The 15,042-nt window shown below is 41.2% G+C and overlaps 2 protein-coding genes across 2 annotated transcripts in view; one reads left to right on the forward strand and one right to left on the reverse strand.

Moving 5' to 3' along the window:
- Nucleotides 1-15,042, reverse strand: part of TMEM43 (transmembrane protein 43) — a 481,635-nt gene that overhangs the window by 90,819 nt on the left and 375,774 nt on the right. The window lies entirely within an intron of this gene.
- Nucleotides 65-15,042, forward strand: part of UROC1 (urocanate hydratase 1) — a 44,048-nt gene continuing 29,070 nt past the window's right edge. The window contains exons 1-5 of the mRNA XM_009501959.2: nt 65-355; nt 7,099-7,229; nt 9,937-10,030; nt 11,123-11,182; nt 14,320-14,448. Of these exons, the coding sequence (XP_009500254.2) occupies nt 230-355; nt 7,099-7,229; nt 9,937-10,030; nt 11,123-11,182; nt 14,320-14,448 (540 nt within the window). The 5' untranslated portion in view covers nt 65-229. The remainder of the gene's footprint in view (nt 356-7,098; nt 7,230-9,936; nt 10,031-11,122; nt 11,183-14,319; nt 14,449-15,042) is intronic.

Consider the following 15,042-nt stretch of genomic DNA (forward strand, 5'->3'; position numbering starts at 1 on the left):
AGCCAACGGCGTGGCACGGAGGGAGGAGGTGTGTCACCTGCACCACCTGCCCTCTCTGCTTGACAGGCCTGTTTGCAAAAGCCAGAGGACAGGCTGTCCTCTTCGAGATCACCCCAAGTGGTGGTACATCTGAATCGCTTAGCACCTTGCTTTCCTGGACCCTTTGTTCTTCACTCCTTGTACCTCTCCGGTTTGCATTGCCTTTCTTCCTCATATTTCCTCAGCAGCTATGACCAGCCTGAAGGAAATCTGTTGTGGACTTCCTTTATACCCTTTGCCTGAAAACAGAGGTCGGAGGAAAGGAATACCCCATGCACCTGTGAGAACCCCTAATCTCACTGCTCAGGAGAAAAAGGTAACGGGGAGTTTCACAGGGCCTCACTTCTCTTCCTTTCAGATAAATGCAGCTGGGGGCAGCAGACCTGATTACCTCAAATGCTTTTCTGAGCGTGCACCTAACTTTGTGGCAAGTGTATTTCCTTGGTGTTATAATTTCAATGGGTAATGGAACAAAGTACTGGAAACCCTACTGCTTGCTTTCGTTCCTCCTCCAGAGATAAGCAGGTTGATAGGAGAGAGATTTGCTGCACAACAGCTTCTGTGACTTTAAATGGCTAAATAAGAGGCATTAGACTTCAGTGTTGTCAATCCAGCATTGCTCCTTAGAGATGAAATTATGAATGCTCTTGCAAAAACACTGCATATGTATGGGAGTGAAAGCTAACCTCTCAAATACAATAATCATCAAATATGATGAACCAACATCACAGTACAAGCTACACATCTGTATATTTGCATAAAAGACCCGAAGATAATTTGTTTTAACCAGTAGTCTGAAGTGGCCTGGAATTCAGGCAAGTTTGTAGGGAGTTGAGTTAATTATTTGTCTTTAGTTGTGTAATTATTTTCCTGTCTCTTTTTGTTTGAGTAGTCTATGTACACACTAAAGTAATCATTGCATTATTTCATGTTAGAGATTTAAAAAAAATCATCAGCAGAAAATAATGGTCAATGGGTGGACATCCTCAAGAATTTGTGTGGGAGGGGATAAGGTGGGTTCCTTAGCCTGAAAATCTGTGCTTCGTCACATGTAACATCACTTATAATGTGACATTCTGGTTCCTTCCCTATTAACAAGTTGCTCGCAACTTCCTTGCCTTTGTGGGAGTTCCCCACTGGCATCAGCAGCCAAATTCTTTCAAAGTCCACTTCCACAAGCAGAGGAGAGCCTAGTCAAAGGGTAGAAAGAGGAACAGCTGTGAGATATCCAGAGGATGTACGTCAATGTCAGGAGCATTCATGGCTGAGGCATCCTGTCTGTGCCTGGGACAGCTCAGACATGTGGAGGTGTGGCTACTAAGTGTGCAGATGGCGGCTGTGGCGTGTGATGGCTGTGAAGATAAAGGAGCAGGCAGTGAGCTCCACTGTATGTCAGAATATTCCCAACCATCTCCATTTTATCCCTTGCATTTGCTAAATCACTTTTCCTCATGAGAAGTCTGCTATAGCATGAAGGATTTGCAGGAGAAAAGATGGTATCTCTCAAAAGGATGCCAAACCTTACTCTCTACCTGGGGAGAGAAAGGTAATGAAAGGTCCTCATTCCCTATATAGAAACTGGAATAGTTTCCTGCCTCCTTTAAGTGTTCCAGGGAGACGGCAGTAGACTGATTTTCTGGTCCCAGTCTAATGTCTAACATCCTACCTGCATCTCTCCTTCTTATCTACCACATGTGATAAGAGGTCATGCTAGTTGGGTTTTTTATTAGACTGTTAAAGATTTAAAAGCTTCCTTTCTAATTTATTTTACTCTTAATCTTCCACTTTAAACTCCTAACAGAGTTAGAGACTCAGCTGGTATTTATTTTATATCTTAAAGGTCAAATCTCTTTTTTTAAGAGGTGTTCCATGCTTAGAGAAGCATGTAGACAGACAACTATAGAAAAGTTTGATTGTCTACAAGGTGGTTTTTAAGTCTTGAGACAAGCTTCCAGATTTTGTTGGCAGTGTCTAATGCTGAGCATATTGTGAGGCTTGTCTTTATGTATGACACTGTGTTCATTTTCTAATTGAAGTACTCGGGAAGCTTTGACAGAAGTGACGTTAATAATGCTCTGCTAATTTCCTCAGGATTTGTCCCTCTCTTCATATGCCCTCATTCCAGTTTTAGCCCTTTCTACAATAAAAAACCTTAGCACTGCCAATGTTTTATTTTCTTGGGCCTCCTTTTGTGGTTATAATAGAAATCTTATAAGTGAGATTTTTAAAGCTCTGTGTGTTATGGGGCTTGCTGAAGAGGTATATAATTCTTCCTATCATACCGACTTTAATCTTCTTGGATAAGTCGAGCCATTTCTCAGAACCGATTCTGCTTATATGTTTTTTGAGTTCTTTTCCTTCGGCATTCTTTGCCTGAGGCCTGGAACAGCCACATCCTCTCTCTTTCCCTTCACAGCTCAGGAAACCCTAGCTTTCTGTTTCTCAGCATCTGTATCTTAATGTAAATATGCTACAAAGGAACTACCCCTAAAATCTTATGCTTACTGTGTCCTTTGCAGAACAAGGATTTTGCATTCTCAATACCCACTGACATGCCAGTAAAGCTGGAGCAACTTGGGAAGAATGTGCACTTCTCAGTGATGCTCAGAATCAGAAAAAAAGAGTACATCTTCATCCATGCAGCAGTTTCTTTACATATCTTAGAGCCAAATCATGTTACAATCTTCCTGCTACCCCAGCATGATCATCTGTTACCTGATTGCAGTATCACTTGTGGCTGTCGTCAGGCCCTGAGGTCAGTAACAGGCCTTGATGACCTTGACAAGCCTCACCTCAGATGTCCACCCACACCATCTGCCCATAGGCTTAGGGGATACATTTAAACTCAGGCCTAGGATTTCAATTTCAGTTATGCTGGAGATGTGTCCATCTCTAGTTCTTTCACAGACTGTCCCAGTGCTCAGCGGTGGACCTCGTTGATCTGGTCTCCAGCCGGTGGGCTGACTTGCCCCTAGAAACCTTCATGGTGATTTCTGGGCCCTATCTCTCTGTGGTAACCATCACCAGACATGATCCTGACTTGCACTCCTAGTTTGGTCCCAGACCTGCGTATCACCATGATGTTGCCTGCTGACCTGGACTCCTGGTGGATCCTGGCTGCTATCCCTGGGCTGCCCTGCTTGCCTCTCTCAGGTAGTGGGAGGCTAGACCCTGGCTGTGTTACTCTGACTCCATATCCTTTAGGGAGCAGCTGGGCCTTGCTACTTCATGACATCCTAGTACAAAGGGCTGAAAACCAGAGCCTGTGATCTTGCATAGCACCTGAAGTTCTTGTTGAACTTTCTGGAGAAGCAGCAGGACTTCTGACCTTGATGGTGGCTTTATGCATTCAGAAATGAGGCCATTTTTAAAAGTTTATATGTGGATTGGGAAAGCCAATCTGTTGGCTCCTGTTCTGGAATGTCTGCATGATAAAGAACTTGGTTAAACTTTTGCAACCCATGGGGCATTTGTAGCAATGCCCAGTCAGAAATCAACATGTTTACTTCCCAACTGAGATGAACTAAGCTTAGCTTAGATCATATCAGAAAGAATCATACAAGAAACAACTATCTCGCTTTTACAGTTGCTGTTTAGAGAATAGTGCTAGCAAAGATTCTGGGCCTGGATATCATCAGGCAGAAGAGGACAAGTGGGAGGCAAGCAACATCTCCACTGGGAAATGGCAGAACTAAGAATGAAACTATTGTAGAGTTCAGCTAGTTGCTTCCTCTCCTAACGCTTCCCTTCCCCTCAGTAAACAAGGGGACTGCAGATCTTAGTGTTTGAGTGCCTCAAGATCCTTAAATTGGAAGTCCTGATGATGGCGTTAGAAAAGGGAAATTAACATCATTCCTTCTGAAAAGGCACTGGATCTTCAACAAACACCAATTAACAAAGAGGCTAGTATTCTTGATTTCTCAAGAGAACCTCACAACAAAGATTTACAGCTGAATGACTGGAGCAGGATTTCATGGGTTCTTTTGACTACATTTTCTTGACATTGAGAGGACTGAATTTTGATTAAATGGCAGCAGGACCCTGTTTTGCTGTATAAATGCCAGTGAATACAAAAGAAGACACCCTATTAGTGACTAGAGCTTAAACACAGGAATCAAATGTTAGATCTAGCTGGCAGACATAAGAGGAAGACTTTGCATCTGATGCTTGTATTGCACTGAGCTGAACTGAATCAGTACCTCGGCAAAGTCAGAGTGGATTTTTAAAAACAACCTATCAGGTTCATGAGTATAAGTGCAATTGATTTTTTTTTTTTTGAAAGACACCAGTGAACTCTGGACCTAGTTTTTCAGAGGTGCTGAGCACGTGCACTTAAGCTTCCGTCAGTGGAAGTTATGAACAGGAAGAGCACCTAAATATCAAATGCACAATGTCTAATATTCAGAATGCAATGTATCAGAGGTAAAATCAATCCAACTTAAAGGTGAGAATAATGTTTTATATGGTGCTTTAATGAAATGCAAGGAATAATGGCCTTGTATTGCCTTTCCACAGAAGCATGATGAACAGCCTATTTGAATTTGCTCCTTGAGTGCCTTTTTCAGGTTATTCAGTTTATGACTCAATAATGAATATGCAAAATTCTTCCTGATGCACATGGCAATTGCCCTTTCATAAAGCAGTCAGGCTCCATCTAAGCAATTTTATGTGCCAGAGCTCTCCTATTGAGAGACTGTTCCAGAATCTCTTATATTTAAATTCTTCTAATTTCAAGACTACATTTTTTATGGCCAATTCACAGCTATTTATTCCTCTTCCAGCATTTCCCTGAAGCTTCTTCCTGCTTTGACATTTATCCTACAGTGAGACAGGAATCAAGTGTCACCTTTGTTCAGATAAGCTAAACAAGCCCCAGACTTAGTCCTCTTTCATAAGATCAGCTCTCTATTGTCTGTGCATCCGAGGTGCCCTTCCCACCCTTCATAAACATCCAAGTTCATGTTTCATTAATGTTTGCATCATCAAAATTCAGGCTTCTGCTAATGTGTAACATCAGTAGGATAGAGGCTCAATCTAAGTGAATTTATTTGAAAATCCAAGCAGATTGTGCTTGCTTGCTTGCTTGCATCTTTAGGGTGAAGAAAAATATTTGCCCATCAGATTCATTATAATAAAAATAATATATTGATCAAAGACTGGGTGATCCTTGCCAGGCTGGAAGCAAAACACTCATCCTGATAGTTCTCTGTAGCTCTCATAGGCAAGCAAAATGCCAATGTGCAAATGCTTTCTTCTTGATTTTGTTGTTGCAAGGGGTGATTTTATTCTTATTTCAGAAATCTCTTATATCTAGAACCCACTGTGATGGCTGCTTGATGCTGTGATTGACTTTGAAAATCCTCACGTATTTTGTCATGGTGTGGATATAGCTGGGAATTTTGTGTTTATTAATAACATGCCCTTGAAAAATGACTGCTTATCTAACTGGAGAAGAATAAGGTGGTATATGAAGATGGAAGTTGCATTTGCTCATTTGGTAAACAGGTTTTCCCCCTTGTCATTCTCTGTGTGGAATGGCAAATCTAATTTGTAGGGTTTTACTGGTCTGATTCTCAGCTGGTGTAAATCAGTGTAGCCTCACTGATCTGAAGGGGTCTGACCCATATGCCTGTTCAGTAGCAAGTACGCCAACAAAAACCTCTCTTAGTATGGGGCATTTTTAGATGTTGTTCTTTCTGTCTGCTCTAAGGTATGTGAGATGGGCATGCTCAAATGAAGGGGCTGGAGAGCAATAGCCATAAGAGCCAGACCACAGTCATGATGAATGAGGAGGTTTGTTACTGAGCTAAGGGCTTTATAGAGCTTTTCAGGACTTCTTACCAGGATGGATGGTGATGATACCTAGAATGGATGGTTCTAGATACCTATTTCCTGTACTACAGCCTACCCCTTCACTTCCCCCAGAAAATACTTGCTTCCATAACTCTCTGAACCGCCAATGGCAGGTGTCACAAATGTAGAGTATCCTAGCTATACTCAGCCCTCTCTGAAACTGGGCTTCCCTGGTTGTTTTGTAGAAAGTTGTCAGATCTGGAAGCAAAATTGGTCCCTTTTTATCCTTTCCACAGTCATGAAAAAATCAGCCTAAAGAAGATGTGAAATTCCATATGACTGGTGAATATCTTCAACTAAAAGTCATTTGCATAGTATCACCATTTGTCAGGGAATTTACAAGATCTTTTAGCATCTTTGCATGAAACTGGCTTTTTAAAGATTACACAATCTTTATTGTCATTATAGTTTTAATCAAATAGAACATGGAATACAGAGACATGACTTAACAGACTGTTACTAAAGACAGTGATTTATTTATGGTTTCTTTTATCCAAAAGGACATACTGTACTTTGCTTTCAAAGAGATTACCAGTAGTTTGCAATAGGGAGTATAAGCCATATAGCATCATCTGCAGAATTTAGTTCAGTGCCTAGTAATCACTTTAGCTAATTTGGAAGTGATACATGTAGCATTAATAAAATCATGTAAACCACCACCCTCTGCAATACATTAGGATGTTAAATGTAGTGAATCTTTAATAAAACTTAGCCCAAGAACATCTTCATCAGGGAGTACGTCACATAACTCAGGGCTAAGATCCCTCTTTTGAATGGAAAGTACAGTAGGGTCTTCAGTGTCTCTAGCAGTTCAGGGTCTCAGGCTAAGGATTTCTGAACAATATTTTCCTTGGTAGTTCAGTGCCCCCTAGCATTGTGAGAGGGAATTAATCCACATCTGATATTGATAGGACTGAGCACTACTTAACAAATCTCCAAGGTGTCTCCATGCAGACTTGGTGGGGGTGGGTAGGGGAGGGCTACATGTATACAGCAATTGAATCTACAAGGAAAGAGGCAGGTGGAAAAATTTCAATAGGAAAGCAGAAATGGAGCTCCCCTGGTGTGAGCTTGGCCTTTTAAATTATATCATCCTTGTGATAGCTTAGGCAGGCTTCCAGCTGAGTCTGATTGAAGTTCAGGGCCACCCATTTACCTCCATTTCTCTTTCACACTGATTTTTGTCTCTCTTGGGTTTTTTGGCAGCTGGCTTTGCACAATGCCTTGCGTTATTTCCCACCTGAAATACAAAAGAAGCTGGCACTGGAATTTGCTGAAGAACTCAGGCTGTATGGCCATATCTATATGTACAGATTCTTTCCAGATATCGAGATGAGGTAAGGACTGCCAGGTTCACATTGTATTTGGCTGCCATTTCCTTACCCAGCTTTCACCTGTGAAACTGACCTTTAAATAGCGGCATTGCTGTGTCCTGATTTATGTCTTGCAGAAGTCATGTGATGACATATTAATGAACTGCATCATCTGAATAAATTGGATGTTCTATGTACTGTTAGATAGCAGTGATTTCATCTCCAGTGAGTGATACTGCGTGTTTTGGGATGCTTTTCTGTAAAGCTGTGTAACGGTGATCCTTCATCCTCCAGCTTTCATCCTGTTCTCTGTCCTCATGAGAGTCCCATGGGACTAGTAAAGAGGCAGTGTGCACCCTTCTGCATAGGTTGTGGCAGGGCCAGGACAGTCTCACTGCTGGAAAGCTCAGCACCACTCAACACAGGGACAGGATTGTGCAAGGTTGTGTGCTTGGTAATGCCAGCTTTACCATACACAGAGATCCCAAATGCTCTGCCCCGTAACAAGTCTTAGTTTCTAGAGGCCAGTCATTATTCAGAGACCTCTGACTGCAACTTGGACAGAAAATTTGCAATAGTCCTGAGCTGCTGCAAGTCAAGTCTCAGCTGAACCAAGAGGTGTGATCAGATGAGTGGATGGCTTGAGACCTGCTGTGAGTGGCTGGTTGTTTCCCAGTCTCACAGAGAAGGCTTTCTGGGCTTGAAAGACAGACAGTACGTTTTTCCGTCATTGGAACCTGTATCTGACCCTGGTTTGTAATATGCTATGTGCCTGTTATCTTGGAACATCACTTCATTCTAGGGCTGATGGGGCTAATGTTTGTGAAGCAGAACAGCTTTAGAGAGGGCTGCCAGGGGCTAGCTGCTTTTTTTTAGACTGATTGATTCCTTTTTGCATCCAGCAGGGGCCTGGTTAATGTCTATACAGAAATCTGAATAAAGCAAGCAACTAGAAAGCACTCCAATTTCCACAGACATCCATATTTCTGTGCTGTCCATACTGGTCTGGGGTCAGCTCTTGTATAATTCAGCTAAAGCGAGGACAACTGGAAGACTGTCTGAAAGGTATTGCAGAGCTGGACTTCAAAGGACCCTAGTCCTGAACTGTAGATGAGAGCACCTTCCAAGTATGCTTGGATGAGACAGTCCATCAGTTTCCACCACTGGCATCAGTGATTCTTTGATAATTTTAAATACTTTTTTTTCCTTGTGACCATTTCACTGATCACTCATTCTAGGAGGTTCTTAGTCTCAGATCAAGGAAATGCCTTTTGTTCTCTGTAACCTGGTAGTATTTGACTTTTGTTCTGTGTATCCCAGGGACTACAGTCCAACTTGGTTTCCATACCAGCCACATTCCCATACCAGCACACTCAGCTGATATCTGAACTTTGGGTTTCTTATGTTCTGAGCAATATTATGTGGAAATATCTGCTCTTGATGAATTGGTATCATTCCACAGAAATCCTGCTATTTTATCACATCAAGCTTAGAAAAGCAGAAAACACCAATAAAAAAAGTATTGTGGAAAAACTCAGATGCTTTCCTTCCTGGTTTGGCAATGACTGCAAGGCATTGGTTTTAGAATCCTGATGTAAAAAGCTAGGATGAAGTGCGTGTGATCATGGGAGGAGCCCATTTGCTAAATCCATAGAATATACATTCCAGATCTTCGGTCATGAGCTGTCAGTAGTTGTCCAATTTCTTTTGTAGTTGGCACTCTTTAGCCTAACCTTTTCAGTGTAGCTGCCTTGGTTGTGCAAAGCAAGAGTCCAGCCACTGAAGGTCTATGGTCCAATAAAAGGAAGATAATTTAGAAACGACATCAAATGAGCCTATTTACCTTTAGGAATTTCCAGCATCTGTATTGCTGTTGTTGCTTACAGAAAGCGAAAGAGCAAAACTCTTGATCAATGGTGATACTTCCTTTTGGTATCATACCTTGGAGGCCTCAGCACAATTGTACTAAGACCTGTGTAAACATAGCAAAGGAACTGTCCCTCCTCTGAAGAGCTACAGTATAAATCTAGGACCAGAAGTTTTAGAGCAATTTGATATAACAAACAGATGGAGGAGAAGATAACAGTGAGATGATTACAGTAGTTGGCTTTGAAACACATTAGTGCTAGGAAACCTGACTCAGAATACCTTTGTGACGGTTTCCCATATCTCACCTCTCAACTTTCTGGATGAAATGTGTTTTATTCAGCAAAAAGGCCCATATTTCTCCTAACTAGTTCAATTTTTGACAGGTACTTTAAAACTGAAATTCAAGCTGGGTGTTTTTTCTTAGATAGGATCTGGTGAGCCTGAACGCAACTTCCACTGATGCAGTTTTCCCCAGCATTGCAGGACTTAGCTGCTTGGCCCAGCAACCATGTTACAGAGGCCATTTCCAGCATCCCCAAAATAATTCAGTTAAAAAGCAATGAGGGCTCTTGGCACCATATTTATAACCAATTGTGATTAACTGATTCAGCAAATGATAAGCTGAATACAATTTTTTTCTTTGCTTGGTTCTGATAACAGTTAAAACCTGATTTGCCTGTTAAGGTACATATGTCATTTCAGACCTGCACTTTCTCCTTTTTTTTTTTTTTTCCTCTTCCCTCCTGAATAAAAGCCTGCAATTCAAATGAATGTGTTGCATGCAGGAATATTTCTGTGGGGTATGTTGTTGTGGTTGCCCTTGTGAGTCGGAGCGTCTCCTAAATTTTTGTGACTGTTTCAGGGCGTACCCCATAGGAGACTACCCTTGCAAGACCAAATCAGCTGCTGCCATTATGTTGATGATCATGAATAATCTGGATCCCTCAGTGGCTCAGGTAAAGAAAATAAGGAAGCTGGATTCATAGGGCAGTAGCAAATGTGCAAGTTACTTCCTGTATGTGCTCTCACATAAAAAATGAATTTAGGTGTATAGGTGAACTTAATCCTTGTGCAGATGATCCTCCTTCCATGGATTGAATAGGATTTTAGTTGTTCATAGGCCTTTTGCTGGTTCTGTGCTCCAAGGTACATGCCAGTCCCTGTATACACAGAGCTGGCTGCTGTGTGTTAGCTACACAGGCCAATTTCAGTAGAGCCAAGGCAGCCTCCTTACAGAGGGATGTGCTAGAATGTCCATTTCTGTGGGGCTAAGCCTGCAAGGGACTAGAGAGGTGTCTATACTTTCCTTGTGGTTGTGTTTTGATTCCTGGGGTTTGGGGTCTTTTGTATTAAGTCCTTTAGTTTCCTGCTGTGTGCAGTTGTTAATCCTGCACAGTGAGTCCTGGTGCTAATTCAGACCTCTGAGACCTCCTACAACACCAGCAAGGCTCACTCCAGCTCCCTCTATGTACAGGAGGTTGGTCTGATAGGTAGAGCTCAGCTCTTAGTACATTGGTTCTACAACATATGTTGAAAAACTAGTGCTGATGCTTCCTGTACCTTTGAAAGCTCATCCCTCAAGGACAGATGTACTAGATTACAGGACCAAAGTCCATCTTTACAGGCACTACCCAGTGTAATGCATCTTTTTGCAAATGGCAGGGGAGAAGCCATGCAACATGCCCTGCTGGTCTTAGACTCTTCCAGCTGTAAATGCAGTAGTGACCAAACTGTAAGCTCACTCAGTCCCTGTTCGAGAGAGTTTACCAGGATGTCTGTCTGTTACAGAAACTGCAGTCCAAGAATCACTTTGTAGCATTCTGCATCCAAAATCCCATTGTAACAATAACAGGCATCTCATTTTGAAAAATATTTTTTTTTCTTTAATTATCACTTTCATGACAGTATTTTCTGTTTTCAAGAATCTAGAGAGTGGCGTTGCAATAAGCTAAAGAAAAGATTTATTACTGAGATTAATAAAACAGCTCGGAGATACAGTGAAATGTTTCAGAAAAGTGCTTGCCTTATTGTTAAATTGTCTTTTTCAGTTTCCTCAGGAGCTTGTCACTTATGGAGGAAATGGGCAGGTCTTCAGCAACTGGGCGCAGGTAGGACATTGCTGCTTTTGCAACTTGTTTCACAAAACCAGTTTCACCCTCCCCCACGCACATTCTGCTTAGGCAGTTTGTGATAATTCTTGGCAGTCGTCGTCTCAAAATACTCCAAAACATCCTGTCTGGGTAAAGGAATGCTTAGTTAGGAACTGCATAGATGGGGAAAGCTTTGTTTAGTAAGGAGAGCACAGACAGTCCAACAGAAATACTAAACATAATACCATAAACATACCAAGCTGTGTATGATGATGTAAAGACCAGTTCTTTGTCTTTCTCTGCATTTTTATGTGCCAGTGTATTTTGTGCATTCTAGAAAATGAAAAAGTGTACCTTTTCCTTATTTATGGTACTTTTGCCACATTTTTCATAGCAAGTAGTGGAATAAAAAACCAAAAGGCTTTGATTTAAGAAAGTGCAATCATGAGTCTTTTTCCAAGCAAATCAGATTAGCTGTAAATATTTACATGCTAGCTGGCCAGATCATAGTGCACTTTACTGTCTGGCCTAGCAACATTATCCCTGATCTTCCAAGAATAATGGGAGGTGGATAAAAGCCTGTCTAAAATCAGAGCTGGGATGTTTAAGGTGTGATTATATAATCTCTCTTTTCCTTTGCTATCCAAAAATGGCAATAAATACACTTGCTTTAATTCAAGTACTGCAGAATGCCTGTGGGGAGCACTTGCAGGAGATCTTTTTGCATCAGCAGCATATTTAGACATGTTTTCTATGAGCTCAATTTTTTCTCTCAAGAAAAAAAAAGCTCTGAGTCTGAATGCTCTACGGGTGTGTGGTGGCAGGAGGAACATTTAATGAACAGCTATCCTGAGTGTCTACGAATAGACACAAATGTGGTTATTGTGAATGCCAAAATGACATCATCCCTGCAGCCTCTGGTGTGCCCCAAGACCACAGAGTGGGGACAGGTGGAGGTGTGGCATTGGGTTTTGCAGTGCAGAACAGAAACAGCACAGGTAGAAAGCTCCATCACCCTGAAGGGCAGCATCACTCCTGAAGGCTGGGAAGATCTTGATTTCTGATTCTGTAGCTTACATAAGCAAGTGCTGACTTAAGGAGCCAACTGCTGTCATAAAGGATCATGTATGCACCTTGTTGTGGCTCTATCTGAATCTGGCCTCTTGCTTATTAAAAAATCCAAGCCAAACTAATGTGTAAATGAAGTTCCTGGTTACAGTGAGGAATCCATTCCTCTCCCCTAGCATGGGACTGAGTGATCTGGATTTTCTTCCCAGTTTGACTGTGATTTTTCATTTGTGGCTAAAATAAAACTTATGCTTTAGTTCCCTAATCTGGTAAATAGGAGTTAAATGCAAGTCTTAGGCAGCTTTTGAGGCAAAACTGTTCTGATGTTAAAAGAAAGGTACCATGACAATGCACACCATTTCCTTAGCCTCTGTATTAGTTAGCAAATGTCAGTTAACTAATGCCTGTTAACCACGAGTTTTACAGCATTTCTGATGTGAGCAGTGCCAGCAGTTTACATAGTAGCCTTTATTGGACTGACATCTCTTAGGCAGCTGCTGGGCTGCAAGGTGAAGTAGAAGTGCTGCCAAAGTCAGAAATATTCTCTTCTTTCTTGTTCTCATCCAAGCCAGGGCTATGACTTGCAGTTGTTTCACAGCAGAACAAACAAAACCTTTTTGTTTTTGCTTCCTTAGAGTAGCAATCACATGAATGATTCAGTTATGACAGAACATTTGTTCTGTTTGTGGTTTGAAAACAACATGCTTTTTTGGAAATCTACCACTGCAGAATTCCTAGTGAAAAGGTTCCGTTTGGTTTACGTCGTCCATGCAGACCTGTGCTTTCTTCTGAATAATTGAAAAGAAAGAACCACGTCCAGAGCTAACTTTACAAGCCTGCAGGCAACAGAACTGTTCTTTAAGCTAGGAAAGGCTTTTGCTTCCTCCTGACCAGTTGTGCCTTTCAATGTAAAGAGTTCTATCTTACAGCTTCTAGTTTTATTACAGTGTTTTTCCCAGCCTGCTAAAGAGTTGAGAGTTCAGCCAGTTACCTGTTCTGTCCTAGGACCAGAATGTGATTATTCAACATTTTTCAGGAAACGAAAACAAAATGTAAAAAGCAAGACAGTAACTCTAGTAACTCTTTCCTGTTCAACTTAACTTGCAACTTGGGAAATGAGCTGGGTTAGAAGGGACTGGCTTCAAATCTCTACCATTTTTAATTCAGATCAAGGACACAACCACAGAGGTTGAGTGCCCGTGACAACTGGTTTTATTTATTTGTCACCAATACTTTCGTCTCTTTGATCAGTTCCTTTTTTTTTTTTTTTTTCCACAAAACTTTGTGTCCCTACAGAAACTCTAGTTTCAAGCTATTGTTGAACTCCAATACTGCATAGGAAAGCTCCTTTCAGGCCTGGTTGTCACATACTGAAAGTCCCATGGAATATAATGGGCTTTGTGATAAACAGTGATGGATGAGAATCAAATCTATAGGCAGCTTAGATGGTCCAAACCTACTTTTTTGGCATACATGAGGAGTAACTACTGAGTTATGCAGACAAAGTTGAGATGCATTTATTTGTGTATTCCTGGGTGCATCAAGGACTTTCTTCACTGTCCACAATGAAAGCTGAATTTTTTTCTTTGAGAAGAAAAATTATTTCATTTTTAAGTGCACATTGTAATATCCATTTGTTGGGAAGATGATAAGCACTAGAAGATGCTGAATAATGCATTTCAGGTTAGGATCAACAATATGCATGGGTATTTTATTCACTTCTGTAGGGAAAATTTTACTGTTTGGCTTTGAAAAGATCACCAGAAAAGTGCCAGATCCAAATGGTTAACCTCAAGATAAAATTAGAAGGGCTTTAAAAATGAAGGATTTCTGGGGTTTGTACTGGAAAAATTATTCTGGAACTTATTCAGACTTTTGCTAGTTGGTGATTTATATTTCCTGCTGAGTGATACCACTTAATGGACTTTATTAAAAGCAAGAATGTGTTGAGAGCTCTGGCTGTTATTCCATCTGTGAATACACCTCATTATCTCTCTAGCTGCCTTTATACTCAAAGTGTAGCAGCTTCACAAAGAAATGTAAATGTAAGATGCAGATTCCCTCACTTTCCTTGCTTTTCCTTTCAGTTCTGGTTGGTAATGCACTATTTGTCAGAGATGACTGAAGAGCAAACACTAGTAATGTACAGTGGACATCCTCTGGGACTCTTTCCCAGCCATCAGTATGCTCCCCGATTAATCATTACTAACGGCATGGTAGGTATTAGCATCTTGTTTTCTCTTTTACTTCATCTTCTCTTTACTTTTCAAGTGTTTGCTGAATTAAAATATTATTTATACTACCTGAACTTACAACAGCACACAGGAGAATCTGGGGCCCAAATCCTGCAGCGTTTATTCCAGTACAGCCGCTTTCACCTCAAGTGTGCTGATCTGCAGTGATGGAGGGAACAATCCTTTCCCTATTAGATGACTTCTGTTCTGACTGAGCCTGAGCTGTACATGTTCTTGACCAAAACAGTTCAGCTAGGCTGAGTTTGGAAGATATCTGGACTGCTTTTCTTGGAAGGCAAGCTAGGCAAGTGAACATAGTGGTTCATTGCCAGTCTTTTGAACCATTCAATATCTATCTCCCTGCAGGGTAGTTTTGTGGCTAGAGGACTGCTGTCCTTAAAACCTGCATGACAGTCACACTGCCAGAAGACCAGACATCTTTTTTTTCTAAACTAGAATGCATGGAATAAAGCACCTGAATTACTCCTTCTGTTTTTCACTGTTTTTCTATGTGTATGACCATAGTTAGAGAAATGTAGGCTGTTAAAAAGATCTGCTTAAATCTCTAATTTGCTT

Source organism: Phalacrocorax carbo, chromosome 6, assembly GCF_963921805.1.
Source record: "Phalacrocorax carbo chromosome 6, bPhaCar2.1, whole genome shotgun sequence".
NCBI classification, from domain to species: domain Eukaryota; kingdom Metazoa; phylum Chordata; class Aves; order Suliformes; family Phalacrocoracidae; genus Phalacrocorax; species Phalacrocorax carbo.